This window comes from Trachypithecus francoisi, unplaced genomic scaffold (assembly GCF_009764315.1).
Source record: "Trachypithecus francoisi isolate TF-2019V2 unplaced genomic scaffold, Tfra_2.0 Lachesis_group9, whole genome shotgun sequence".
NCBI lineage: Eukaryota > Metazoa > Chordata > Mammalia > Primates > Cercopithecidae > Trachypithecus > Trachypithecus francoisi.
This window is the reverse complement of record NW_022681474.1, coordinates 2,108,670-2,136,348: the sequence shown is the minus strand read 5'-3', so window position 1 is coordinate 2,136,348 and position 27,679 is coordinate 2,108,670. Positions and strand designations below refer to the sequence as shown.

Here is a 27,679-nt window from a genome sequence, read left to right as displayed (position 1 = left end):
TGGAGGCTATTATCTTAAGTGAAAAAATTCAGAAAAAAAAAAGCAAGAAAATAAAGATTTAAAAAACCCCTCAGAAACAAACAAACAAAAAATAACCATGTTTTCACTTATAAGTGGGAGTTAAGCAGTGTGAACACAGGGCCCTGGAGTGTGGAATAATAGACACGGGAGGCTTGGAAAGGTGGGAGGGGGTGAGGGATGAGAAATTACCTTTTGGGTACAATGTACAGTGTTTGGGTGATGGTTACACTAAAAGCCCAAATTTCCCTACTACACAATATATCCATGTAACAGAACTGCACTTGTGACCAGGTGTGGTGGCTCATACCTGTAACCCCAGCATTGTGGGAGGCCAAGGTGGGCAGATCACCTGAGGTCAGGAGTTCGAGACCAGCCTGGCCAACATGGCAAAACCCCATCTCTACTAAAAATACAAAAATTAGCCAGCCAGGGTGCAAGCGCCTGTAATCCCAGCTACTCGGGAGGCCGAGGCAAGAGAATCGCTTGAACCCAGGAGGCAGAGGTTGCAGTGAGCCGAGATCGCACCACTGCACTGCAGCCTGGGTGAGAGAACGAGACTCCTCAAGGAAAAACAAACAAGCAAACAAACAAAAACTGCAGTTGTCCTCTCTAACTCTATAAAAATAAAATACAAAATACATTTCTAAAAGAACTTTTTAAAATTTTAAATACCTTAAGTTCTGGGTTACATGTGCAGAACGTGCAGTTTTGTTACATAGGTATCCACGTGCCCTGGTGGTTTGCTGCACCCATCAATCGGTCACCTACATTAGGTATTTCTCCTAATGTTATCCCTCTCCTAGCCTCCCACCCCCAACAGGCCCTGGTGTGTGATGTTCCCCTCCCTGTGTCCATGTATCCTCACTGTTCAACTCCCACTTATGAGTGAGAACATGCTTGGTTTTCTGATCTTGTGATAGTTTGCTGGGAATGATGGTTTCCAGCTTCATCCATGTCCCTGCAAAGGACATGAACTCATCCTTTTTCATGGCTGCATAGTATTCCATGGTGTATATGTACCACATTTTCTTAAAAAGAACTTTTGGCCGGGCGCGGTGGCTCAAGCCTGTAATCCCAGCACTTTGGGAGGCCGAGGCAGGCGGATCACGAGGTCAGGAGATCGAGACCATCCTGGCTAACACGGTGAAACCCCGTCTCTAATAAAAAAATACAAAAAAAAAAAAAAAAAACTAGCCGGGCGAGGTGGCGGGCGTCTGTAGTCCCAGCTACTCGGGAGGCTGAGGCAGGAGAATGGCGTGAACCCAGGAGGCGGAGCTTGCAGTGAGCTGAGATCCGGCCACTGCACTCCAGCCCGGGCGACAGAGCAAGACTCCGTCTCAAAAAAAAAAAAAAAAAAAGAACTTTAAAGATACCTGGTTTAAGCAAGTACAATTGAGTAAACCATGTAGTTTCAGTATACTCCTAATATTACAATTCATGCTAATAGCAAAAATATACATGATACATCAAGTTAACAGTGTGCCTCTCCCTCTAAATGTTAGGTCATGATAGCATTAGGAAGGCTTAAAAAGCAAATATTCCTCATATGCTGTATTCTAAATTCCATATTTTTCTATCAGCTCCTTTGCTTTAGAAATATAGGCACTCATCGCATCTTCCGTCGACAACCCTAGAAAGATACAAACAGGTTATCTCCCTGATTGGTGCACTGGGAAATTAAGAAAGTTTGCCATAAACTTGTGAAAGACTAAAAAACCTTTTTTGAGGTTCCATGCTTCCCATTTGGCTTTGCCTTTTAAATCTAGCATTCCTGGACACTCTGGCAAGAGAAGGAGAGATGCATTTGCAAGTTAACATTTTACTGTGCACTTCTATACACATTGTTCAGAGTATATTATATTTTAAGTAATGATATACTATGTTATATAATTATAATATATTAATTGTAACATTAATATATAATATTAATATGTAATACCAATATTAATGTCTCCAATTATCGCTTGTTTGTAAAGCCCATAGAGTTCTTTCAGTTCTCCATCATCTGGTCTTGCTTTCAGCTTCCTCACATCTTCTGCAGCCCTGTCAAAATCAGCCTAAAGGGGGGAAAAAAAAAGGAGCATTTTACCACCAAGGAAAAGGAGCTCAAAGAGCAGGAAGAGGAAGGTTTCAAACAGAAATGAACTTCTGCCGCTCTGGTTCTATCAGAATGATCTTAATTTACTTGAATTCCTAGGAGTTCACCTCTCCTGGGACTTATCTCATATGAGGAACTATAGAAAATTCTTAATACGGAAAATGTTCAGTTTACCTTCCTTTTATTTTTTTATTTTATTATTATTTTTTTTCAAGCCAAGGTCTGGCTCTGTCGCCCAGGCTGGAGTGCAGTACATTGGCACCATCTCCACTCACTGCAACCTCTATTCTGGGGCTCAAGCCATTCTCCCACCTCAGCCTCCCAAGCAGCTGGGACTACAAGTGTGTACCTCTAAGCTCAGCTAATTTTTCTATTTTTGTAGAGATGGGGTTTTGTCATGTTGACCAGGCTAGTCTTGAACTCCTAACAAAACCATAAAAAATTCTAGGAGAAAATTAATACCATTCAGGACATAGGCATGGGCAAAGACTTCATGAAGAAAATACCAAAAGCATTTGACAAAAGTCAAAATTGGCAAATGGGATCTAATTAAACTAAAGAGCTTCTGCACAGCAAAAGAAACTATCATAGGAGTGAACAGGCAACCTACAGAATGGGAAAAACTTTTGCAATCTACCCATCTGACAAAGGTCTAATATCTAGAATCTAGAAGGAACTTAAACAAATTTACAAGAAAAAACCCTGTTAAAAAGTGGGCAAAGAATATGAACAGACACTTCTCAAAAGAAGACATTTATGCAACCAACAAACATATATAAAAAGCTCAACATCACTGATTATTAAAGAAATGTAAATCAAAACCACAATGAGATAACATCTCATGCTAGTCAGAATGGTGATTATTAAAAAGTCAAGAAACAATAGATGCTGGCGAGGCTGTGGAGAAATAGGAAAAGCTTTTACACTGTTGGCGGGAATGTAAATTAGTTCAACCATTGTGGAAGACAGTGTGGCGATTCCTCAAGGATCTAGAACCAGAAATACCATTTGTCCCAGCAATTCCATTACTGGGCATATACCTAAAGGAATATAAATTATTCTACTATAAACACATGCACACGTATGTTTATTACAACCCTATTTACAATAGCAAAGACATGTAACCAACTCAAATGCCTGTCAGTGATAGACTGGATAAAAAAAGTGATACATATATAACATGGAATACTATGCAGCCATAAAAAGGAATGAGATCATAATCCCAGCACTTTGGGAGGCTGAAGCAAGCGGATCACAAGGTCAGGAGATTGAGACCATCCTGGCTAACACCGTGAAATCCCGTCTCTACTAAAAATACAAAAAATTAGCTGGGCGTGGTGGTGGGCACCTGTAGTCCCAGCTACTCGGGAGGCTGAGGCAGGAGAATGGCGTGAACCTGGAAGGCGGAGTTTGCAGTGAGCCAAGATGGTGCCACTGCACTCCAGCCTGGGCTAGAGTGTGAGACTCTGTCTCAAAAAAAAAGGAATGAGATCATGTTCTTTGCAGGGACATGGATGAAGCTGGAAGCCATCATCCTCAGCAAACTGACACAAGAACAGAAGAACTAACACCACGTGTTCTCACTCATAAGTGACAGTTGAACGATGAGAACTCATGGACACAAGAAGGGGAACAACACACACTGGGGCCAGTCAGGGTGTGGGAGGGCGAGGGGAGGGAGAGCATTAGGGTAAATAGCTAATGCATGTGGAGCTTAAAACCTAGATGAGGGGGTGACAGGTACAGCAAACCACCATGGCACACATAAACCTATGCAACAAACCTACATGTTTTGCACTTGTATCCTGGAACTTAAAGTAAAATAAAAAATTTTTTAAAATGTAGTACAAGAACAAGATAATTAAAATGATACACTAGAAATATTAAATAGAAAGGAAGGCAATCATGGAGGAATGAAAGAATTGGAGAACAAAAAAGATATATATAGACAACAAACAGAGAAATGGCAGAAATCCTCCCTTATTAGTAATGATATTCCACATAAATGAATTAAACTCTACAATTAAAGGCAGAGATTGAGAGGATATGTTTACAAATATGATCCAATTATATGTTACCTATGAGGCTCATTTTAGATTAAAATACAGAAATATCTGGAAAATAAAAGAATGGGAAATAATATTTCCTGCAAATTGTGACCAAAAAAGAGCAGAAGTAACTATATTAATATCGGACAAAAAAGACTTTGAAACAAAATTTTGTATAACCAAAAGGATATCATATAATGTTAAAAGGGTCAATCCATTCATAAGCTGTTACAATTATAAATATATATGCACCTAATAAGACAGCTCTCAAATATGTATATGCTAATATAACTGAAGAGAGAATAGCTAAAAAGTAATGGATATTTTGATACACCAAATTTAATAATACAGAATAACTAGATAGAAGAGAGAATAGCTAAGAATTAATGGATATTTTGATACACTAAATTTAATAGTACGGAATAACAAGATTGAAGATCAGTAAGAAAATAGAAAACTTGAACAACACTGTAAACCAGTAGACTAACAGACATCTATACAGCACTCCAATTAACAACAGGGGAATACATATTTTTTCTTAAGTAAACAGAAAACAGTCTCCAGAATAGTCCATGTTAGGTCACACAATAAGTATCAGAAAATTTTACAATATTAAAATCATACAAAGTACTTTCTCCAACCACTGTGGGACAAACCTAAAAATCAATAAGTGAAAAAAAATTCACAAATATGTGAGAATTAAATAACATACCTCTACACAACCAATGGGTCCAAGAAGAAATCGCAAAGGAAATCGAAAAATACTTTGAGAAGAACCAAAATGAAAATACAATAAGGGATGCAGCAAAAGCTAAGTATAAGCTCAGATAAAAATTTATGGATGTAAACTCTTACCTTAAAAAGGAATGAATAAAATAGATAGCAAACACTCTAAATTCAGAACCTAGGAAAAGAAGAACTAACTAAATCCATAGCAAGCAGGAAAAATAAAATAATATTAGAACAAAGTGAAATAGAGAATAACAAAACAGTAGAGAAATCAACAAAACTAAAAGTTGATTATTTGAAAAGATCAAGAAACTTGACTCGCCTTTTGCTATACTGACCAAAGAAAACAGGAAGAACACTTAAATTACTAAAATTAAAAATAAAGACTGGGCGCAGTGGCTCACGCCTGTAATTCCAGCACTTTGGGAGGCCGAGGCGGGTGGATCGGGAGATCAGGAGATGGAGACCATCCTGGCTAACACGGTGAAACCCCATCTCTACTAAAAATCATACAAAAAGTAGCTGGGCGAGGTGGCAGTGCCTGTAGCCCCAGCTACTTAGGAGGCTGAGGCAGGAGAATGGCGTGAACCCGGGAGGCAGAGCTTGCAGCGAGCCGAGATCTCGCCACTGCACTCCAGCCTGGGTGACAGAGCGAGACTCTGTCTCAAAAAAAATAAAATAAAATAAAATAAAAGCAGTGGGGATACTACTACCAAACTTACACAGATAAAAAAAATTATAAGCGAACACTATGAATAATTGTATATCAACAAATTAGGCACCCTAAATAAAATGATGGACAATTTCTACAAATAAACTACCAAGACTGAGTCAAGAAGAAATAAAAAATACAGATAGACATATAACAAGTGATGATAATGACTGTGATTAAAAGCTTCCAAAAAAATTATCCAGGACCAGATGGCTGTACTAGTGAATTTTATCACGTTGAAAGAATAAGGAAGGCTAATCTTTCTTACAATCTTCAAAAACTTATAAGACATTTCCCAACTAATTTTACGTGACCAGTATTATCCTGATAGGAAAGCAAGACAAAGACATTACCAGAAATGAAAACTAGTCCAGTATTCTTTATCAATAAAGATACAAAAATTCTTAACAAAATACTTTCAAATGGAATCTAGCAATATATTAAGAGGATTATACACCACAACCAAGTGCAACTTATTTTAAGAATTGACTGTTGGCGATGGCTCATGCCTGTAATCCCAGCACTTTGGGAGGCTAAGGCAGGCAGCTCCCTTGAGGCCAGGAGTTGAAGACCAGCCTGGCCAACACGGCAAGACTCCGTCTCCACGAAAATATGCTTTGTTCACATTTTCTTATTCTTTTCTCTTTGTCTTTGTGGGATTGGGTTAATGTGAAGACCTTGTCTGCAAGCTCTGAGTTTCTTTCTTCTACTTGTCCAATTCTATCACTGAGACTTTCCAGAGCATTTCCCGTTTCTAAAAGAGTGTCCAAAGCTTCCTGAATTTTGGATGTTTTCTTTAAGCTAGCTCTTTTGTTGAATATTTTTCTCTTCTCTTCTTGTATTATTTTTTAGATTTCCTGGCGTTTGAGTTTGCCTTTCTCTGGTCCCTCCCTGATTAGCTTAATAACTAACCTCCTGAATTCTTTTTCAGATAAATCAGGGATTTCTTTTTGGTTTGGATCCATTCCTGGTGAACTAGTGTGAGTTTTGGGGGGTGCCGATGAACTTGTTTTGTCATATTACCTGGGTTGGTTTTCTGGTTCCTTCTTATTTGGGTAGTCTCTGTCAGAGGGAAGGTCTGGGGCTAAAGGTTGTTGTCCAGATTTTTTGTCCCAAGGGGTATTCCCTTGATGTAGTACTCTCCCACTTTTCCTGTGGGTGTGGCTTTGTGTGAACTGAATTGAAGTGATTGTTGTCTCTCTTCTGGGGTCTAGTCACTCAATTAGTCTACCTGGCTCCAGGCTGGTACTGGGGGTTTCCTGCACAGAGCTCTGTGATGTGAACCATCTATGGGTCTCTCAGCCGTGGATATCAGCACCACCTGTTCCAGTGGAGGTGCGATGGACTCCATGGGAGTCCTTAGCTTTGGTGGTTTAATGCTCTATTTTTTTGTGCTGGTGGGCCTCCTGCTGGGAGGTGGCGCTTTCCAGAAAGCATCAGCTGTAGTAGTGTGGAGAGGGACCAGTGGTGGGCAAGGCTCTAGAACTCCCAAGATTATATATTCTTTGTCTTCCTCTACCAGGGTGGACATGGAAGGGCCATCAGGTGGGGGCGGGGCTAGGCGTGTCTGAGCTCAGACTCTCCTTGGGTGGGTCTGGGTGGGTCTTGCTTTGGCTGCTGTGGGGGATGGAGGTGTGATTCCCAGGTCACTGGAGTTGTGTACCTAGGAGGATGATGGCTGCCGCTGCTGAGTCATGCAGGTTGTCAGGGAAGTGGGGGAAAGCCGGCAGTCTCAGGTCTGGCTCAGCTTCCACACACACTGAAAGGCTTGTCTCACTCCCACCGTGCCCCCTGCAATTGCCCGGAGTCTGTTTCCAGGCCGAGGGCAAATCTGGCTTGACAACTTACCTGAGGCTTTCTGCCTCCCAACTGACAAAGAAATGGGCTTTAGTTCTCACCCCGCCTGTAAAGTCTGCAAGCCAGATTCACGCTCTCCCCTGAGCTCTGGCCAGGAGGCTTCTCACCCCGTTCCACGTTTTACAAAGTTCAGCTAGAGAAGCCCTTCTCCCTGTGAAGTTTTATCCCCTGCTCCTCTGGCCACTCTCCTGATGGATGACTGTGGTGCCAGGCGGGAATGGGCTGCCTGGGGATCCAGCAACCTCCTAGTGCCTTTCTGCTGCTTCCTCTACTCCTGTATGTCACTCAGCTCGGCTCTCTAACTTGACTCAGCTCCAGGTAAGGTCAGGAACGTCTCCCACAAACAGACCTTCAGCTTCTCCAGTGGGGGTGTGTGTTCAGGAGATGAGGGTCTCCCTTTCCCATTTCCGCGGTTGGGGGACTTATAGTATTTGGCGTGTCTCCCAGGTCCTGCAAGAGCAATCTGCTTCCTTCGGGGGGTCTGTGGGTCCTGCCAGGATTGTGGTCTGTTCTTGCAGTCCATCTGGGGCTAAAATTCACAATGTAAGCCTCCGCATGTTGCTCTGTCCGGAGCTGCAATCTAGTTCTGCCTCCTGTCTGTCATAATCCCTCAGGACCCTTGAGCTTTTTTTCGTACGATTGTTGACAGCATGTATGTCTTCTTTTGAGAAGTGTCTGTTCATGTCCTTTGTCTACTTTTTAAAGGTTTTTATTTTTTTGTAAATTTGTGTAAGTTCCTTGTAGATGCTGTATATTGGATCTTTGTCAATTGCATAGTTTGCAAAAATTTTCTCCCCTTCTGCAGGTTGTCTTTTTACTCTGTTAATAGTTTCTTTGTTGCACAGAAGCTCTTTAGTTTAATTACATCCCATTTGTCAATTTTTGCTTTTGTCACAATTGCTTTTGGTGTCATTGCTATAAAATCCTTGCCCTTGCTTATGTCCTGAATGTTATTGCCTAGGCTGTCTTCCAGGGTTTTTATAGTTTTAAGTTTCACATTTAAGTCTTTAATCCATTTTGAGTTAATTTTTGTATATGAAGACCGATCTTTATGTTTAGAAATTCTTTCATCTTCTTGATCTAGTCTGTTGTTGAGGTTCTCAAATTGTATTATTTATTTTATTTATTGAATTCTTCAATTTCAGCTGTTAAATTCCTTTTCATTCATTTTATGGAATCCGTTGCTGGAGAATTATTGTTTTTCCTTCAGAGATGCTATGCTTCCTTGCTCTTTAATGTTTCTTATGTCCTTACATTGATATTTGAATATCTAGTAAAACAGTTCCTTCTTCTAATTTTATAGATTGGCTTTGGTAGTGAAAGCCTGACTCCTGCAACTGTATCTATACTGTTGAATCAGTAAGACACTTTGCCTTTAGTTCTGGGTTGGTTCAGTAGTTTATATTCCTATGATTTCTTCAGCTATAATCAGCATCACCGATGTCTGTGAGCTCCTCAGTGTCTTAGCCTTTGTTGTTAATGGAGGCTGTGGTGAGATTTTGCTGGGAAAAGACATGCCAGGCAGTCTGGTCTTTGGGCACCAGTTGCATTGGTTTTTGAACTTGTGGGTGATGTATGTGGGCACTAGTGGTAGAAGTTTCAGGCAGGCCATCCCTGGGCCTTCAAGTGGCTTTCTTTTTTCTTTTTTTTTTTTGAGACGGAGTTTTGCTCTTGTGGCCCAGGCTGGAGTGCAGTGGCGTGATCTTGGCTCACTGCAACCTCCACCTCCCCGGTTCAAGCAATTCTCCTGCCTCAGCCTCGCGAGTAGCTGGGATTACAGGCATGCCCCTCCATGCCTGGCTAATTTTGTATTTTGTATTTTTTATTTATTTATTTATTTTTTTAGTAGAGATGGGGTTTCTCCATGTTGGTCAGGCTGGTCTCAAACTCCTGACTTCAGGTGATCTGCCCGCCTCAGCTTCCCAAAGTGCTAGGATTATAGGCATGAGTCAGGTGGCTTTCTCAGGTGCCAGCAGTGACAGTGGTGGGCTAGGTAGACAGGCATGCCCTCAAGACCCTGGGTGGCACGTGTAGCGTCAGCAATTGCAGTAGTCATAGCAGGTCAACTCTTGTGACCCCAGATGGCATGTGCAGACACCAACAGTTGTGACAACACGATGGACAGAGTAGTCCCTAGGCTTTCACCTGGTGCAACTATGTGGGTGCTGGTGGCAGTGGTGATGGCAAGCTAGGAAGTCCTATCCTTAGGCTCTCAGGAGACACACAGGTACTTGATGGTGATAAGCATGGTGGATTAATCCCCAGGGTCTCAGACCATGTGCACAGGCACCACCAGGCTGGGTGGGCTCATACTCAGGTCACAAGAAGGCATGCACAGGTGCCAATGACAGAGAGCAGTGTGGGTTGCTCCCCAGGCCCCTGGACAACAAGCTTGGATAGTGGTAGTGACAGCAATGGGTGGGATGGGCCTGTGCTCTGGCCGTGGAATAGTGTCCAGGCAGGTGCATCCCCAGGTCCCCTGAGGATGCCTGCAGGTATGCAGTGGCCCTGCTCCTGGGGATCAGGATTGCTGTCAGTGTCAGTGGCCCCGGGAAGGTGACTCTCCACTTGTGAAGAGTGCCTGCTTCAGCTCCCTTTGTTCTGGTGGCAGCCTCCCTAGTGAATTGCACTGCCAGTTCCCTGGAGTATAGGACATTGTTTAGGCTAGAGTGATGGGGACCAGGCTACACTGGTGAGTTCAGCTGGTGTTGTGACTCTGCAGGCCTCTGGATGGACATGAGGGAATGTTACTGGGGGTCTAGAGATGTGGAGATGCAGGGGCTGTTGGGCCCCAGGGCATTATATAGTCTGTTGGGGGCTGGGCTCTCAAAATGGCACTGTGCCACAGCTGCCTGTATCTGGGGGTGGGTGCAAACGATCCAGTGCCAACTCCTTCTCTGGGACAATGTCCATCATGTGCACTCCAGGCAGCTCCCTAGAGTAGTCTCAGGGCCTGCGAGGGCCGAGAGACTCTCCCATGGCTAGGATTGCAGGTGTCCCTGGTGGGAATAGGGACCACTGGGGCTCTCTTTCTTACCTTTTCACCAGCCACACTAGAGAGTTTGTCCTGGCTTTAAGCTGATTCTGGCTGGGCTGCTGCTTCACTTTCCTTTCCTTCCATACCTCAGAGATTCCTTGTCACTGTGCTGATGAATTCTAGTGCTCTCTTTCATGCCCCATTCAAGGTATGTTTATCTACTTGCTGTTTTGGTCTTTCTTTGTGGAGGACATCGTGCTTGGTGCCTCTAGTCAGCCATCTTGAAGGCCACCTCCTAGCAATGAGAGGATAATATTCTCTTTGATGGCTTTAATATCTGTGTCCAAACTGCTTCTTTTCTAGGGAGGCACTTACTCCGAGAAATCAATGTTATATTGTGCAAAAATATATGAAAGGGTCAGTGGGTGATGTGATTTCAGGAGTAGCACTGAGGAAAACTTGGCAGTCCCACAGCGTTGAGTTGGTTGGAATATATATCGGTCTCTGAGATTTTGAACTCAATGTTTTGAACTTTTTGAGATTTCAAGTAGCCCGTGTGTCATAACTTAACATTCTTTCTTGGTCAAATCAGGCATAGTGAAAAATAAAATCCAGCTTATATACTTCTAAATATCTTGATTCTATACCCTTTCAGTGACCAAGGGGAGGCCCTCCCCTACTTTACACAAAAAGAAAAACTCTATGAATGAGAATCTCTCCACACAAAGCAACTAAAATTGTGTCTAGATGGAGCAAAATGGTGACAGGTGGGAAAAGCACTCAGTGGCTGTGGTAGGTGGAATACTGTCCCATCTGTCTCCTGCCAAAGCTATCCACATGCTGACTCCTGGGTCCTGTGAATGTGCCACCTTGTAAGGCAAAGGGGAATTGAGGCTTCATGTGAAATTAAGGCTGTTAATCAGCTGACTTTAAAATAGGGAGATTATCTTAGATGATCCAGGTGGGCCCAATGTGATCATGAGTCCTAAAGCATGGAAGAGTGAGGAGAAGATGAATTCAGAATGATGGAATGTGAGGACTCAACGCTCCGTTGCTGGCTTTGAAAATGGATGAAGGAAGCTATGGTGCACAGGAGTAACCTGCCATTGTTGGGGTAAAGGTGCAGGAAGAAAACTGCAGCGCTTCCAGAAGAAAGCTCAGCCCTGCTGACACCTTGATATTGGCCCATTGAGATCCAACTGAAACCTGCAACCTATAGAACTGTCAGATGATACATCTGTGTTGCTTTAAGCCACTAAGCTTGTTGTAATTTGTGATAGCAGCCATAGGAAGCCAATGCAGTGTTTTAAAAGATGGAAGAAAATGCTGAATGATTATGCCCATTGAAAGTTGGGAACTAAAGGAATTCCCTGAATCTCGGCCAGGCATACATGTACAAACCCAGGGAATTGGCCTTTGAAAAGGGTGCGGAAGAAATTGCCTTTAATCTGAGTGCAACTCTTTTTTTGTAATTTAGATTTCTGATAAAGTCTGGTTGATGTGGGAATACGTGATTGTGCAAGTTTCCCATGTACTGCACCTTTATCTGGGAGAGACAAACCCCTGCAAGGTTGCATGGAATAGGATAGTGCATTTTCCCAGTAAAAAAGGGAAGTAGTCTTCCCATACGCAGGATGAAGGGTTGCAGTGCTAGACAAAAGCAATGGGTATGGTGAAAATTCCCTGACCCTGCTCTAGGTCATTTTCAACTAAAAGCTCATCCAGATTGGATAGAAGGATACTGGAAACCAAACAGGAATCAAGTCATAACATGTAATATAAACTTATTTCTTTTTTTTTTTTTTTTTTTTTGAGACAGAGTCTTGCTCTGTTGCCCAGGCTGGAGCGCAGTGTTGTGATCTCGGCTCACTGCAGCCTCCACCTCATGGGTTCAAGCGATTCTCCTGCTTCAGCCTCCTGAATAGTGGGGATTACAGGAACCTGCCATGACGCCTGGCTACATTTTTGTATTTTTAGAAGAGAGGGTTTCACCATGTTGGCCAGAATGGTCTTGATCTCCTGACCTCATGATCCACCCACCTTGGCCTCCCAAAGTTTTGGGATTACAGCTGTGAGTCACCGTGCCCAGCTGGTAATATAAACTTTTAAAAGGGGTTTTGTGCTTGTTGGGTTTGCTTTATTCTTTATTGAGGATTCAATAAAAATCCCTGTGGGAAAAAGGGAGAGAGGAAAGGGAGACAGGCAGAAGGAGAAGGAGAAAGAACACGGAACATCCAGAAAACAACAGGCTTCAGTCCTTTTTGGGTGTAGTGCCCTCAATTCTTGGTTGATGCCCCAGAGGCAGGCAGCAGGGTCGGCTATTTAAACATCTCCCAACATGGATTTCTGTTTTGAGGCAAAAGTCCCGACAGGAGCCATTTGGACGTTCACAGATCTCCTTGAATTTGCCCCTGGCTGCACGCAGAAGAGCGTTATTGTAACTATTCATCAGTCTTTCTTACTTTGTATTGAATTACATGGACGTAGGGGGCAGTGCCTGAGGATAATCTTGTGTGGATTTTGTGTGTGTGTGTGTGTGTGTGTGTGTTGTTATTTGATTTCTTAAACACTTAAAAATCTGCTGTCATACAAAATTTGGATTTTTTGGTGTTCTTGAAAAATCTGAGCATATTGGGTGCACCTACATGACAAAAGACTGGAGGTGAATAGCCCGCTCCCCTTTACAAGTTCTAGAGCATGCATGTTTCAGTTTATTTATTCCTTATTATCTCCTAACACTGAAGGGAGATATCAGCCGTTCAAAAAATATAACGTCTTATACTATGGATTTTCCCAGAGTAAAAGAGAAGAAAATCTCTTTTGGCTGCTCTCTTTTTATTTCTACACACACATACACACACACCATATGATAGGATACAATAGGTGTATCTTTCAAAAGTAAAACTGAAATATAGGCCTAAAAGATCATATACTTTATGGAAATTGTTAGAGAGGATATTTTTTTCTGTGGAAGGGAACAATATTCCTATGTGTTTAACACACAAATATATATGTGCCAGTGCTTGTTATACCATATGACTTCACTCACTTCTTATATCTCTGGCACTGGTCTTTGAGGTTGCAATTTTTCTCTAGAAACCATTGCATATATTAGGGGTGAAACATTCAAGGTCTTCTTAAAGGCTCAAAAACTATACTTGTTGAAAACATGTAACAGTATTTCATTTATGTCCTAAGATATCGCTGCCCTGGGGATAGGCCACCCACATTGAGATGTTTAGTTTGAAAAGTGTTTTAATTCTGAGCAGTCTTTCTATGTAACACAGAGCACCTTTTCCATGACACCTTCTTGACAATAAGAGAGGTATAAAAACCAGCACTTTTTTTTCTATTCTGGAACACAAAAGCCAATTCTAGAATAGCTTTCAATCAGTACAGCGATTTTAATATACATTCAGTAGATGTCTATTGAGTTGAACTGAAATCCAAATGCATTAGATTCAATTTAACTTTTCAGTGGTCACAAAGCAATTAGTGGATTGATGTGAAGACCAAATACATGCAACATCGTGTATCTATCTATAAGGTGAATTGTGGAATAATTAAAGGTTATGCTTTTTTAAAGACAATGATAATTCTAAGTGTTGAGCACTTGGTAGAAACAAGCTGAAATCTGAGTTTTTTGATCCCTGAACTTTCCGTCTCTTCCTTTTATCTGTAACTAGTCAAATACTATGTATATAGAGCCCATTGGCCTTGGGCTAAAATTGGCCCTTTGCAGCTGGAAGAGTCATAAGAGATTAGTATAGTGTAGAGGATGAACCACTGACCTGTCTTGTGATATGTGATAAATCACTCTTGAACATCCCTCTGTTGTAGTACTTCCAGAATCTGATTCAAGTCTTGGCTTATAATAGGTATTCAGTAAATGATTGTGGAATAATTGGTTAAAATACAGCTATGTTCTATCTTGTAACATGTTTGTGTGGAAATTTGTTGCTACTCTTAGTTCACAGGTCTTTGAATCATGTGTACTATTTTACTATACTGGACTCTATTGAGCGTTTTATTTTCAAACCATTTTTCAAAAAACTTAATACAGAACTACCATTTGACCCAGTAATCTCATTACTGGGTATATACCCAAAGGAAAATAAATTAGTCTTGTAAAAAGACGTAAGTTTGTATGTTCATCACAGCGGTATTGACAATAGCAAATGTATGGAATCAAACTAGGTGTTCATCAACAGTGGATTGAATAAAGAAAATGTAGTATATATATATCATGGAATATTATGCAGCCATAAAAAGAACAAAATTATGTCCTTTGCAGCAACATGGATGCAGCTGGAGGACTTTATTCTAAGCAAATTAGCTCAGGAACAGAAAGCCAAATACCACATATTCTCAGTTATAAGTGGGAGCTCAGCAATGAGTGCACATGGACGTAAAAATGGGAACAACAGAGATTGGGTCCTATCAGGAGGGGAGGGTGAGGGAGTAAGGTCTGAAAAGCTACCCTTTGGGTACACCCTACCTGGGTGACAGAGTTATTCATACCCCAAACCTCAATATCACACAATATACCCATGTAACAAATCTGCACATGCACTCCCTGAATCTAAAATAAAGGTTGAAATTATTTTAAAATGTTCAAATTACAAAGGATTTTGTAAAATTATGATGTACCATTGTTCATTTGCAAGAATTCAGGTAACATTAGAGATTTAAAAAATATTTTGTTTTTATTTGTTCTTTGCTTGTAAACCTTGTGTCTTGCACGTTGTGAACACAATGTCTTTTCCAGCTATTTGCTTTAGGAACAAAAGTTAGAGTTACAATGAACATCAAAGCCTGTCTTGTCTAGTCCCTTACCTTAAAGATGAGGAAATGAGCTGAGGGAAAGGAAGAAACTTGCCCAAGATCACCCAATGATCGAGTGACGAAGGTGATAGGGACCTCACTAAGGCTTGGTATTCTGAGCCTCATTCTGTTTTCCATCCTTGCCCCCTCTTCGTGTCCTCCTTTCCTCTCTAGCCTTCTCTAAAAAGTTTGCAGTTCTGCTGCAAGTCTACCTAAGGACATCCAGAGGAGACACCACCTTTCATTAGACTGCGTTCTTTAGTACCGTCCTGTGTTTTCTTCCCCAGTCTTGTTGTATCCCATTTTTGACTGTAAGTAGTGCTTCTGTCTGTGCTGTTCTATCAATTAGTTTCTTCTATTTTGATTGAATGACAGTGAAAACAAAAAAAAATTTGTTTATCCAAATTTGGAACTTTTAAACCTTGATTAAAAGCATTGATTTTCTGGGGCTATAGAAGTAAGACACATATTTTAAAATATTTTTAACTGATTAAAAAAAATCAAACCCATGTATTTAACCAGGGAGACTATTTAACAAGTACTAGTCAGACAGGTCTTCAGTAATGCCACAAGGATAATAATCTCAAGTCAGTCCCCGATTCGTGTGCTACTGAGCTCATATAATTGGATACGGTATCACCTTTTATCAGGCTTTAGAAAGTCACACAAAGAAACAGCACAACAGAACCCTAGGGTGGGATGTACAGGGAAAGCCGGGATATTAAAACAAAGCGTTGACTCTGACATTTACCCCACAGTTGGGAAAAGCCTTCAGTTTCCAGGGCCTTAATTTTTTCCTCTATAAAACAGCAAAAATAGAAGCAATAGGTTGCTTATTCATCCTTGAATACACATGTTCAGGACTTTCCAGAAAATTTTCGGATCTATTTTGGGTGTCTGGTAACTTCCTTGGGCAAATCCAAGAAACCCTATACACACTTCTCCAAAGCATGTCTGTGCAAGGGGCCTTATACCTGTGAATAATGTTTGCTTGCTGAATGCAGTAGGTTATGCTCTGGTGTGGGGTCATCCCTGGTCCCTGTGTTTAAGTTCTACATTACAAGACTAGATGCTGAGAGGGAAGAGGGAAAGCCAGGGATTGAGATGGAGCCTTAAGAGGAAAAGTCAAGCCCCAGGGACCAGCAGTACTGGGGAGCAATAAGTTAAAGATTCCTTAGACTATAGTAATATTTTCAAAGAGATTTCTTCCACCAATCCCTTCTGTCCGAGCCTACCACAGCTTTGGAATAGCTCTTATGCCAGTGTCTTAGGATAAATAACTTTTGCTGAAAGAAACTAGAGGAGTTTTGGAGACCAAGATTTAGTAGAATAATGCCCGATTTTTCATTTTTGAGGTCTAGTAACTGCTAGTAAACTTGCCTAATTTAGAGATGGAATAAGAGAGTTTCGAAGACTTGAAACACCATTGACTTCATCTAAGTGAGTTGCTATGAAGAATTAATGAATTGGGTGGCTGCAGGCTCCTCAGCCAATGTGTCTTCCAGATTTCCTATGAGATCCCCTATCTGGTCATAGATGATGGTGATTTCTCGTTGAGTACTGAATCCCTGTAAGGTGTTAGGCACTCTATTCTTACCAAGTTTATTTTGTTACCTGGTAGAACTTGGTTCATAAAGAAGAAAATGGTGAAGAGGAGGACAGGAATCCTCATGGCTGAAGAAAGAAGAAAGTTTGGCTTCATTTCCAGGAGGCAGAGAAAACTTCCGTCTGTGGCTCTCTAGTACCAGTGGAATGTCTCTGTTTGGATAATAAGAGCCTTTCTGTACCTCATTAGGGATATTCATAGATAGAGGTGTTCTATGCATGCAAAATTGCTTTTATGGGAGGACTGAGGGTCCTTTTTTTATTGGACAGCCAGTTCATTAGAATGATGTGGGTGCATCATTTGGGCCAGAAAACCTCATTAAATGGGAACATAAGCTACAAACATTTTGGCAAAAGATGAAAGTTTATGAACAAACAACCATTTATATTGTTACAATACATTAGACTGTGTTGAGAAACCAGTTGCTTTCATTAATGACCAGACATTTTGTTAGTGAACACTTCCCAGACTTTACTAGCCCTGCTAAGAATTAATCACCCCACTTGCTCCTGGTCTGAAACCCCAAAGTGCTTTGTTTATGTTACAGTGCTTACTGCCTTGTATGATAGATTAGTGAATGTGTATTTGCCTCTTCCACTACTGTATGAGCTTCCTGCTTGCTAGGACAAGGCTATATTCCTCAGAGCAGAGGAGGGAGTTGAATCATGCGGCCATTTATTCTCAAATCCTCTTCACCAAGTGGAACAAAACAGAACAGTGAAAGACCACTGCACATGGAAGCAGGAGGTCTGGATTTGGGTTCTAGACCTCTAGATCTATTACTAACTGGAGGTATGGATACAGTCAGGAAAATTGTCTTCCTTAGGTGCTTCCTTGATAGCACCTATAAAGGTTGAGATCTGTTGGATCTAGATCAGGGGATTCTCAATCATTACTATGCATAAAATCAACTGGGAGAGTTGCTTTTCAATACAGATGCTTAGTTCCATCTCATGATATTTTTACTGGTTTTTAAAATTGATCTAGTATTTTTCATTAAATAATGTAAACTTTCTTAGTCTACATCTAATAAAACTCCCACTGGCATACAAATACATTGAATGATATTAGCAGCAGAATCTTTAAATAAAGTAACCATACATAACTATTAAGCCACTTTTTTCATTACTTATTATTTCATGCTGTTTGTCACCATTGTCATCATAATCAGCATCATCCTACATTGCTGAACACCCATTATGAACCATATGGCATAAACATTTTTCCTACTCATAAGGAGCATACATTCTCTATATGCATATGAAATTAATGTCTGAACAAAGTGGCTTAAACAAGGCAGAAGTTTATTTCTTTCTCACTTAAATCTGTAGTTACACCTATCATGGCTGGTATAGATGCTTGTCAAATCCATTAGGGACGCAGGCCCCTTCCAGCTGTCTGCTCTGCTACACTTTAGAAGAGGCTCCAGTTTGGCTGCTAAATGCCCACCTACCATTTTTTAATTCCAGGCAGCAGGAAAGAAAATAGCCAAGAGAGAAAAACAAGGGAACATCGACCCCTCCTTTCAAATTGTTTAACCAACCCCCCCTTTTTTTAACCCAATTTGTTGAGCTATGATTACATTTAAAAAGCTGCACATGGTTAAGGTATGCATCTCCGTGAGTCTGGGGACAAGTATACATCATGAATACATCACTACCCTTAAGATTATAAACATATCCTTCCTCCCAAAGTCCCCCATTATTATTATTATTATTATTATTATTATTGGTAAGAAATGTTGGTAAGAACACAAAATCCACCCTTTTAGCAAATTCTAAGTATGCAATACAGTGTTCTTAGCTATAAACACTATGCTGTAAATGAGACCTCCAGAACTTACTCATATGGTATATCTGAAACTTTGTGCTCTAACCACATCTACCCATTTCCCCTGCACCACGGCCCCTGGCAACCACCATTCTACTCTCTGCTTTTGTGAGTTTGTCTATTTTAGATTTCAAATACAAGTGAAATCATATAGTCATTGTCATTCTGTGGCTGGCCTATTTCATATAATGTAATGCCCTCGAAGTCCACGCATGTTGTCCGAAATGACAGGGTTTCATTATCATGTAACACTGAATAATATTCCAATGCATATGTGTATAACCCATTTATCCTGACACTCTCCCTCCACCTGCCTCCCAACAGGCCCCAGTGTGTGCTGTTCCCCTCTCAGTATCCATGTGTTCTCATTGTTCTGCTTCCACTTGTCAGTGAGAACATGCAGTGTTTGGTTTTCTGTTCCCGGGTTAGTTTGCTGAGGATAATGGCTTCCAGCTCCATCTATGTCCCTGCAAAGGACATGATCTCATTCCCTTTTATGGCTGCATAGTATTTCATGGTGTATATGTACCACATTTTCTTTATCCAGTCTATCATTGATGGACATTTGGGTTGATTCCATGTCTTTGCTATTGTGACTAGTGCTGCAATGAACATGTGTGTGCATGTATCTTTATAACAGAATGATTTATATTCCTTTGGGTATATACACAGTAATGAGATTGCTGGGTCAAGTGGTATTTCTGGCTCTAGGTCTTTGAGGAATCACCATACTATCTTCCACAATGGTTGAACTAATTTACATTCCACCAACAGTGTAAAAGTGTTCCTGTATCTCAACAGCCTCATCAGCAGGTAGTTTTATTTAAAAATTTTTTGAGAAACCTTCATACTATTATCCAAAATGGCCATAGTAATGTATTTCCACCACAAGTATAGAAGGGTTATTTTTTATCCACATCCTCACTAATACTTGCTATTCATCTTTTTGATAACAGCTATTCTAAGAGGTGTCAGGTGACATTTCATGGTGGTTTTTATTTGCATCCCCCTGACAATTAGAGATGGTAAGAATTTTGTCATATATTTGTTGACCATTTGTATCTCTTCTTCTGGGAAATGTCTATTCAGATCTTCACCTATTTTAAAAAAAATTTCAACTTTTATTTTAGATTCAGTGAATGCATGTGCAGGGTTTTACATTGGCACATCGTGTGATGCTGAAGCTTGGAGTATGAATGATCTTGTAACCCAGGTAGAAAACATAGTATTTCATGGTGTATATGTTTTTCAGGTCTTGGTCCCCACCTTCCCTTCCCCTTCTGTTAGTCTCCAGTATCCATTGTTCCCATCTTTACATCCATGTATAATCAGTGCTTTGTTCTTACTTATAACTAAGAACATATGGTATTTGGTTTTTTCTTCCTGCATTATTTTAGAATAATGGCCTCTAGCTGCATCCATGTTGGTGCAAAGGACATAATTTTTTTAATGGTTGCATAGTATTCCATGGTGTACATATACTATATTTTCTCTATCCAATGATAGAGAAAATAACTATATTTTCTCTATTCAATGATAGAGAAAATATTCATGTCTTTGCTATTGCAAATAATGCTATAATAAATATATGAGTGCACATGTCTTTATGGTAGAACAATTTATTTTCTTTTGGATACAAGGGTCAGTCCCCATGGCTGCTGTCAAGGGCTAGCGTTGAGTGCCTGCAGCTTTTCCAGGCTCAGGGTGCAAGCTGTCAGTGGATCTACCATTCTGGGGTCTGGAGGATGGTGGCCGTCTTCTCAGAACTCCACTAGGCAGTGCCCCAGTGGGGACTCTGTGGGGGTTCCTACCCATATTCTCCCAGTGCACTGCTGTCATAGACATTTGCCATGAGGTCTCCACCCCAGCAGGCTTCTACTGGACATACAGGCTTTTCCATACATCTTTTGAAATCCAGGTGAAGGCTTCTGATATGGTTTGGCTCTGTGTCCCCGCCCAAATCTCACCTCAAATTGTACTCCCACAATTCCCACATGTTGTGGGGGGACCCCGTGGGAAATAATTGAATCGTGGGGGCAGTTTCTTCCATATCGTTCTCGTGGTAGTGAATAAGTTCTGCAAGTTCTGATGGTTTGATAAGGTGAAACCAGTTTTGCTTGGCTCTCATTCTCTCACTTGCCTGCTGTGATGTAAGACATGCCTTTCACCTTCTGCCTCCCCCAGCCATGTGGAACTGTAAGTCCAACTAAACTTCTTTCTTTTGTAAATTGCCTGGTCTCAGGTATGTCTTTATCAGCAGTGCACTCCTGTACTTTGTGCAACTGCAGGTTTAATATCCCATGGAAATTGCCAAGGCTTATGGCTTGCACCCTCAAAGCAGTGACCCAAACTGTGTCTGGGGCCTTTTTAGCCATGGCTGGAGCTGGAGTGGTTGGGAGGTAGAATGCTGTGAGCACTGTCCTGCGCTTGCCCGGGGTGGTGCAGCCCTAGGCCCAGCCCACAAAACCAGTCTTCCCTTCTAGGCCTCCAGACCTTTGAAGGGAGGGGCTGCCACCAGCCAAGGTCTCTGAAATGCCTTTCAGGCTCTTTCTTCATTGTCTTCTATTAGGATCTGCTTTCCTTTTAGTTATGCAAATGTCTTCAGCCTGCTTGAATTTTAGAGGATACCAATGGCCTTACAAGTACCGTACAACCCCTAACACTTCCTGACTTCATTTCTGCAATGTATTTTATTTTTTTACATCATCATGAACATTGAAACTTTTTATATCTATTCACTTTCCATTTGTTTTCAAGTCCAGTTTACTTCCAAATAATTTTAGAATATAGAGTCTCCATAAGACTGGTTTGTCTGGTTTCTTGCTGTACCCCATGACTGCGACTGCTTTCTGGTACATATGATACACTCAAAAGTACTTATGAGGCCGGATGCGGTGGCCCACACCTGTAATCCCAGCACTTTGGGAGGCCGAGGTGGGCGGATGACGAGGTCAGAAGATCGAGACCACCCTCGCTAACACAGGTGAAACCTCGTCTCTACTAAAAAAATACAAAAAAATAGCCGGACGTGGTGTCCAGGCGACTGTAGTCCCAGCTACTCGGGAGGCTGAGGCAGGAGAATGGCGCGAACTCGGGAGGCGGAGCTTGCAGAGAGCCGAGCTAACCTGCGCTCTAACCTGGGCGACAGAGCAAGACTCCATCTCAAAAAAAAAAAAAAAAAAGTACTTATGAATGAAAAAAGGAATGAATCTTCCTATTTTTCCTTCAAAATAGCCTTAACTCTTTGGTTTCCAACTTTATGTGGGGTTTTTAGTAGTTGTCTCAAAAATCCAATCAATTGAACCGGGTGTGTCTCCAGAATGAAGTTTTGATGAGGTTCAGTATCTGTGCAATCAGGGCATGTCTCTTGGAATGTAGTGCTGATTAGGTTTATTCATTGTTTTTTCCTATATAAGGGGAAGCCAATCAGAGGATGCATTTTCCCAGAGAAGGAGCATCAGAAGAGTTTGAGACCTTGGGGGAAGAGAGTCTTGCTGCTTGCTTGTGGGACTTGCCTTGGAAGGTAGATAAGTTCATAGCATCCTCCAACTTTTTATTTTTGGTGAGTTCTCCAAGCACTGAGATGTGAACTGGCCTCATTCCCTTACAATGATACTGTTACCCGTAGAAGAGATTCGAGTTACTGACAGCATATCTGCATGGGTCCATAAGCAACTTCAGTCCTGGCCTCCTCAGAAGAAAGAATTCGACTGAGGGGCATACAGCGGAAAAAGAGACTAAGTTTCAGAGCAGGAGTGGAAGTTTATTTAAAAAGGCTTTAGAACAGAAAAGAAAGGAAAATTCTCTTGGAAGAGACCCAAGTGGATGCCTGAAGGTCCAAGAGAGAAAAGAGAAGGGCCTTTAACCTTGATCCTGGGATGGGCTTGCCTCTTTCCCATGATTCTTCCTTTAGGGAGAGTTTCCGGCATGCACAGTGCTTTCCTTACCCTTTGGAATTGAGCATGCCCGGTGTGTTTAGGGAGTTATATGCATGTCCATCTGAGGCTTTCTTTCCTTTTCCAGTGGAGTGTGTCCCCGGAAGATTATACTTTGCCATTTTTGTCTCTTAACATGGATGCCCAAGAAGTTGCTTCTTCCTGGGGTCTGCATTTAATTAACATTTTTGATGTTAACAGCTGTAGACCATCAGGAAATGGCCTCTCTCTGGTGCTGCCTAATTATCATTTTTAGAGAGGCAAAGTGATCATTAACAGGCCATCACCTGACATTTCTAGTGGGTAGGGGAAGAGCCCTCTCCTGCCCTGCGCCTGCTCTTCTACCTGTAACAAGACAAGCCTTGAATATCATTAGACATGTGTCCCATCAAGGCAGCATCTCATTATTAAATGTTACTGTGTGAATTGTTACTTCACATTCTCATATTCTGTGTTCACTATTTGTGTGTCTTTTCCATTTTTGTTTTGACCATATCTCATTATTTTAACTGCCTTCTCCAAGATTCTAGATCTGTATTGACCAATATAGTAACTACTAGTCACACGTGGCTATAAACTGTAAATTAATTATAATTAAATAACTAAATGGCATATCCTTAGTAGTAATAGCCGAATTCGTGGCCAAACTAGAAATTCTGTAACTACATACGTGTGGTAGTTACTGCATTGATATAGAGCATTTCTTTCATCACAGAAAATCATGTTGGGCATGTTGGCTGCCACTTATTTTTATTTTTTATTTCTTTGAGACAGGGTTTTGCTCTTGTTGCCCAGGCCAGAGTGCAATGACATGATCTCAGCTCACCGCAACCTCCGCCTCCCAGGTTCAAGTGATTCTCCTGCCTAAGCCTCCCTAGTAGCTGGGATTACAGGCATGTGTCACCACGCCAAGCTATTTTTTTTTTTTCTATTTTTAGTAGAGACGGGGTTTCTCCATGTTGGTCAGGCTGGTCTCAAACTCCTGACCTCAGGTGATCCGCCTGCCTCTGCCTCCCAAAGTGCTGGGATTACAGGTATGAGCCACTGCATCTGGCCTTATTTTTAAATTCTATTTGTGTGGTTTATAGTTAAATTATATTCTGCTTCTCTATATTCATTTCCTTTCACAGATTTTCTCAGGCAATTTTTAAATTTCATTCATTTACCTTCTTGAGGAAAGTACTTAGATCATTTTTTAAAAATAATGTACAGCAAATAATTTTTCCATGGATATTGTTTTAGCTTTATTGTGTTGGTACTTTTACATACTATATTCAGGTATTATTATTTTTCATAACTTACTTTAAAAATTGTGCCAAGTTTATTTAAAAGAGATTTCTCCCTTGCTTTTCAGAGGTCAGATTGTGTCTTCCATTGCTGTTATTTTAGTTTAATTTTATTTTATTATATGTAAATATGTTGCATATTCCTTTTTTAAAAATGTGAGATTTTTTCTCTCTCTTGTTACACAAACTTTGTATGCAGTGTTCATTATGCACTTTAAAAATAAATATTTTGTTTCAGGGCATGGTGTTTTCACATATGCAACCTTAGAATAATTTTAAATTCCATTCCACTTTCACCATTCCTGAACTGCTTTGAATATATTGGATGTTGGAAGCCATGAGAGGTTTTGACTTGCAATCCAGTCAAGATAATAGGATTTTCCATTTATAATGTAATCTGATATATGTTTGTTTTGGTTTCATACTTTTAAAAAATCTATTCGCTTTTACTCTGTGGTGATCTTTGCTTTTCTATTTGTGCATTGCTAGAATGTCAGCTGCTGTTTCCCTAGCACCTGAGATGTTACTCAACACTGTATAGTGCTGGTGTTGAGAATTGAGAGAATCCACTAAATAATAGCACTTTTCGAGACCGCAGTTCTGAATTAAAAGGAACGGAAAGGACAGGCAAAAGAATATAGACATCAGCTATTTTTACTGAAGATCTGTTGGAGAACATGGTTTTGGTGTCCAGGAACCTAAGACCTAATACTGCATTCCTAATACTTCACTAAGGTGTGCCTAAATAGCCCTGAAAGGGCTAGGAAGTCACAAGTCAGCCTCTTAATTGTTATGGGTGTCCTTCAAATATTAAGGTAATATTGAGGATGCAGAATGGCTCCTTCTTCATGACTTTTTAAGAGATCTGGGCTGGGCGCTGTGGCTCACGCCTGTAATCCCAGCACTTTGAGAGGCTGAGGCGGGTGGATCACCTGAGGTCAGGAGTTCCAGACCAGCCTGACCAAAATGCAGAAACCCCGTCTGGACTGAAAAGACAAAATTAGCCAAGCGTGGTGGCGCATGCCTGTCATCCCAGCTACTTGGAAGGCTGAGGCAGGAGAATAGCTTGAACCTGGGAGGTGGAGGTTGCAGTGAGCTGAGATTTCACCATTGCACTCCAGCCTGGGCAACAAGAGTGAAACTCTGTCAAAAAACAAAGAGAGATTGAGAGAGAGAGAGAGAGAGAGAGAGAGAGAGGGAGGGAGGGAGGGAGATACTAAGGGAGGGAGATACTAAGGAGATACTAAGCTGTGCAGGCTCTCATCTTGAAGTCACCAAATACGTAAGTTGTTATTCCTGCTCTGGTGAGAAGTTTGTCAATACATTTTTTCCATGAATTAATGAAAATTTTAGACCCATAAGATAAGTTTTTAAAAATTTATCTTAACGATTGCTTGTGTATGTATGTGTTTTGAAATATATTTAATCACTATATCTTGAAATAGTTTTTATAGATTCCACACGAGTCATTTAGGAAATAAGTGTGCTTTAATTTTCTTATAATATTTGTCCTTTTTTGTCCCTGGCACAGTCTGTATATGACCATTTAAATTACTTTTAGTTCATGTTTGGGTTATAATCACACACAAATATTCTCTAAAGTCCAAATCTTATTTTGATATTCGAGGAAGAGTTTACATGGTAATAATATTAAGGGTTACAGCTAGTTTCACTGAAGCTTGTAGGCATTCTCTAATACCTTATTTTTTTGAAGGAATATCTGTTCTGCTTGAATTATAGACTACATAATACATGTACTGTCAGGTACATTCATGGAAGGGACAGGCAGATTGCGTCATATGTTGCCGGAGTTTTGATGAACAGATGTAGGAAATAGTCCAAGGAATAAGAAAAAAGTTGATATTGAAAAGTGCTTGTTGAAGTCTGTAAATGTGCATTAAAATGTGGCAGTAAAAATAGACACAGTGAAGTTTGGGAACTGGGGTCTAAATCCTGGAGTCCCCAGAATCATAGGGAACCTTGGTTAGGGGAGTAATTTTGTAAAAAAGCAAGGAGAGGCAGTGACAAGGCAGAGTATAATTAAAAGTATTGCTGTGTCATTTTCTAGTTTTGTAATTTTGTCATATTTTTCAAACTCTGTTGATCATTTATTAAACTGGTAAATAAACTATAATCAGCAGGGTTATTATAAGGGTTAAATAAGGAAACTTATGTATATCTGTAAGTACAATGTAACAATTAATACAAAGTTACCCTTTTTATTTTTCCTGGACTTCATGTACAAACGGGTCAGTTAATTTTTTGTTTATGATACATAATTATCATTTATACATAAAATATATTTAATTATTTTTATATTTTTAGCAGGGAAATAATACATGCATGTTTTCCCCCATCTCAAACACATGCATTCATATAAACATATGCATCTATATACCTGCATATCTATGTATGAATATACTCATGGACATCGGCTTTTCTCAGCAAATATGTATCATGATGATCAGAGATATTGCAACTAACAGAGACTAATATAAACCATGATTGCAAGAATTTTAGATACCACCTTAGTAAAATATCAGATTGAGCTGCTAAATTTCTCTCAGCTCTAAGTCATTGTGTATTTTCTGAGCATCCTGGAGGATTGTGACTCTATTATCAGGACGGAAACACCATGACCCAGGGTACTCCTGCGAATTTCTGATGCAGGGGATTTTAAGGGCTAGAACAGCAGGATGGGAGTGTTGACCCTCCAAGTGAAATAAATTCCTGAATTGATTATCCCCGTCCTAAAACAGTTTTTTTTTTTTTTTTTTTTTTTTTCTGGTAGAGTCTTGCTCTGTCGCCCTGGCTGGAGTGCAGTGTTAGGATCTCGGCTCACTGTAATTGCCTCCCGGGTCAAGTGATTGTCCTGCTTCAGCCTCCTGAGTAGCTGGGATTACAGGCAAGCACCACCATGGCCAGCTAATTTGTGTATTTTTAGTAGAAATGGGGTTTCACCATTTTGGCCAGTCTGGTCTCGAACTCCTGACCTCAGGTGATCCAGCTGCCTTGGCCTCCCAAAATGCTGGGATTACAGGCGAGAGCAACCGTACTTGACCCTAAAACAGATTTTTTCTTGATTGATTTCCAAGTTCCAAGGGGAAATACAAAAGTGGAAATTGAGAGAAAGTAAAAGTGGACTAAGGCTTCAGAAGGCTGTGATTGGTGTTGGAGAAACATTGCTAGGACATAAAGCTGGGATAATAAAATCTGAGAAATCCCACGGTGTTTGTCTACAGGTGGAAATCATATTCCACATGTGGGCGGAGTCAGGGATCCCTGTGTTTTAAAGTGAGGAAATTGAATATCTGGACTTGTGTCAATAACATACAAAACTCAGTGCTTTTGATGTTCTCCTTCACAAGATATCTGTGTTCCTTCCTTGTCAGCACCCGTAGTCATAGGCTTCCTAATTTTGACCATGGGAAAAGAGGAGACGCCTCTGCGTGTGTGTGTGTGTTGGTTAGGCTGTGGGGCAGGTGGTGCCACACTTCAGGGAAGGTCTGGCTTTTCATCACAGGTTGATCTGAAAATTGTGTACAAGGCTGGTGTCTCACGTGTTCTTTCTCCAACCTCAGCTTTTCTTAGTGCCTGAAGTGTCTGCAAGGGGAAATCCAGAAGAAGACAGAGAGAAACTGAGTTCTTGACAATGCATTCACTAGTGAGTAGGGGATGCCTCTTTCTACTGAAATTATACCCATATTGCTGGCAAATGGGCAGTTTTCTCCAGTTTGCATGGGTGTTTCATTTTTA

At 40.8% G+C, this 27,679-nt stretch overlaps 2 protein-coding genes across 2 annotated transcripts; both read right to left on the bottom strand.

The window, feature by feature from the left end:
• Window positions 1–1,382: 1,382 nt before the first annotated feature.
• ACBD7 (acyl-CoA binding domain containing 7) lies at window positions 1,383–12,036 on the bottom strand. Its single transcript, XM_033209790.1, has 4 exons — window positions 11,953–12,036; window positions 1,961–2,078; window positions 1,739–1,801; window positions 1,383–1,651 (listed from the first exon to the last, which is right to left on the bottom strand). The coding sequence occupies exons 1-4, from the start codon at window positions 12,034–12,036 to the stop codon at window positions 1,578–1,580; spliced, it is 339 nt and encodes a 112-aa protein (XP_033065681.1). The 3' UTR covers window positions 1,383–1,577.
• A 521-nt stretch (window positions 12,037–12,557) lies between these two features.
• Window positions 12,558–16,938, bottom strand: LOC117082645 (beta-defensin 108B). The gene is made up of 2 exons (XM_033209537.1): window positions 16,881–16,938; window positions 12,558–12,857 (listed from the first exon to the last, which is right to left on the bottom strand). The coding sequence occupies exons 1-2, from the start codon at window positions 16,936–16,938 to the stop codon at window positions 12,694–12,696; spliced, it is 222 nt and encodes a 73-aa protein (XP_033065428.1). The 3' UTR covers window positions 12,558–12,693.
• Window positions 16,939–27,679: the final 10,741 nt, after the last annotated feature.

Excerpts from the sequence above, each read along its gene's own strand:
- ACBD7 (XM_033209790.1), bottom strand. The coding sequence starts at position 12,036 with ATGCACTATCCTATTCCATGCAACCTTGCAGGGGTTTGTCTCTCCCAG. Across the intron at positions 2,079-11,952 it reads TGGGAAACTTGCACAATCAC|GCTGATTTTGACAGGGCTGC; the intron begins GTATTCCCACAT and ends TCCCCCCTTTAG. Across the intron at positions 1,652-1,738 it reads AGCATGGAACCTCAAAAAAG|GGTTGTCGACGGAAGATGCG; the intron begins GTTTTTTAGTCT and ends GTATCTTTCTAG.
- LOC117082645 (XM_033209537.1), bottom strand. The coding sequence starts at position 16,938 with ATGAGGATTCCTGTCCTCCTCTTCACCATTTTCTTCTTTATGAACCAA. Across the intron at positions 12,858-16,880 it reads TATGAACCAAGTTCTACCAG|CCAGGGGCAAATTCAAGGAG; the intron begins GTAACAAAATAA and ends TTCTGCGTGCAG.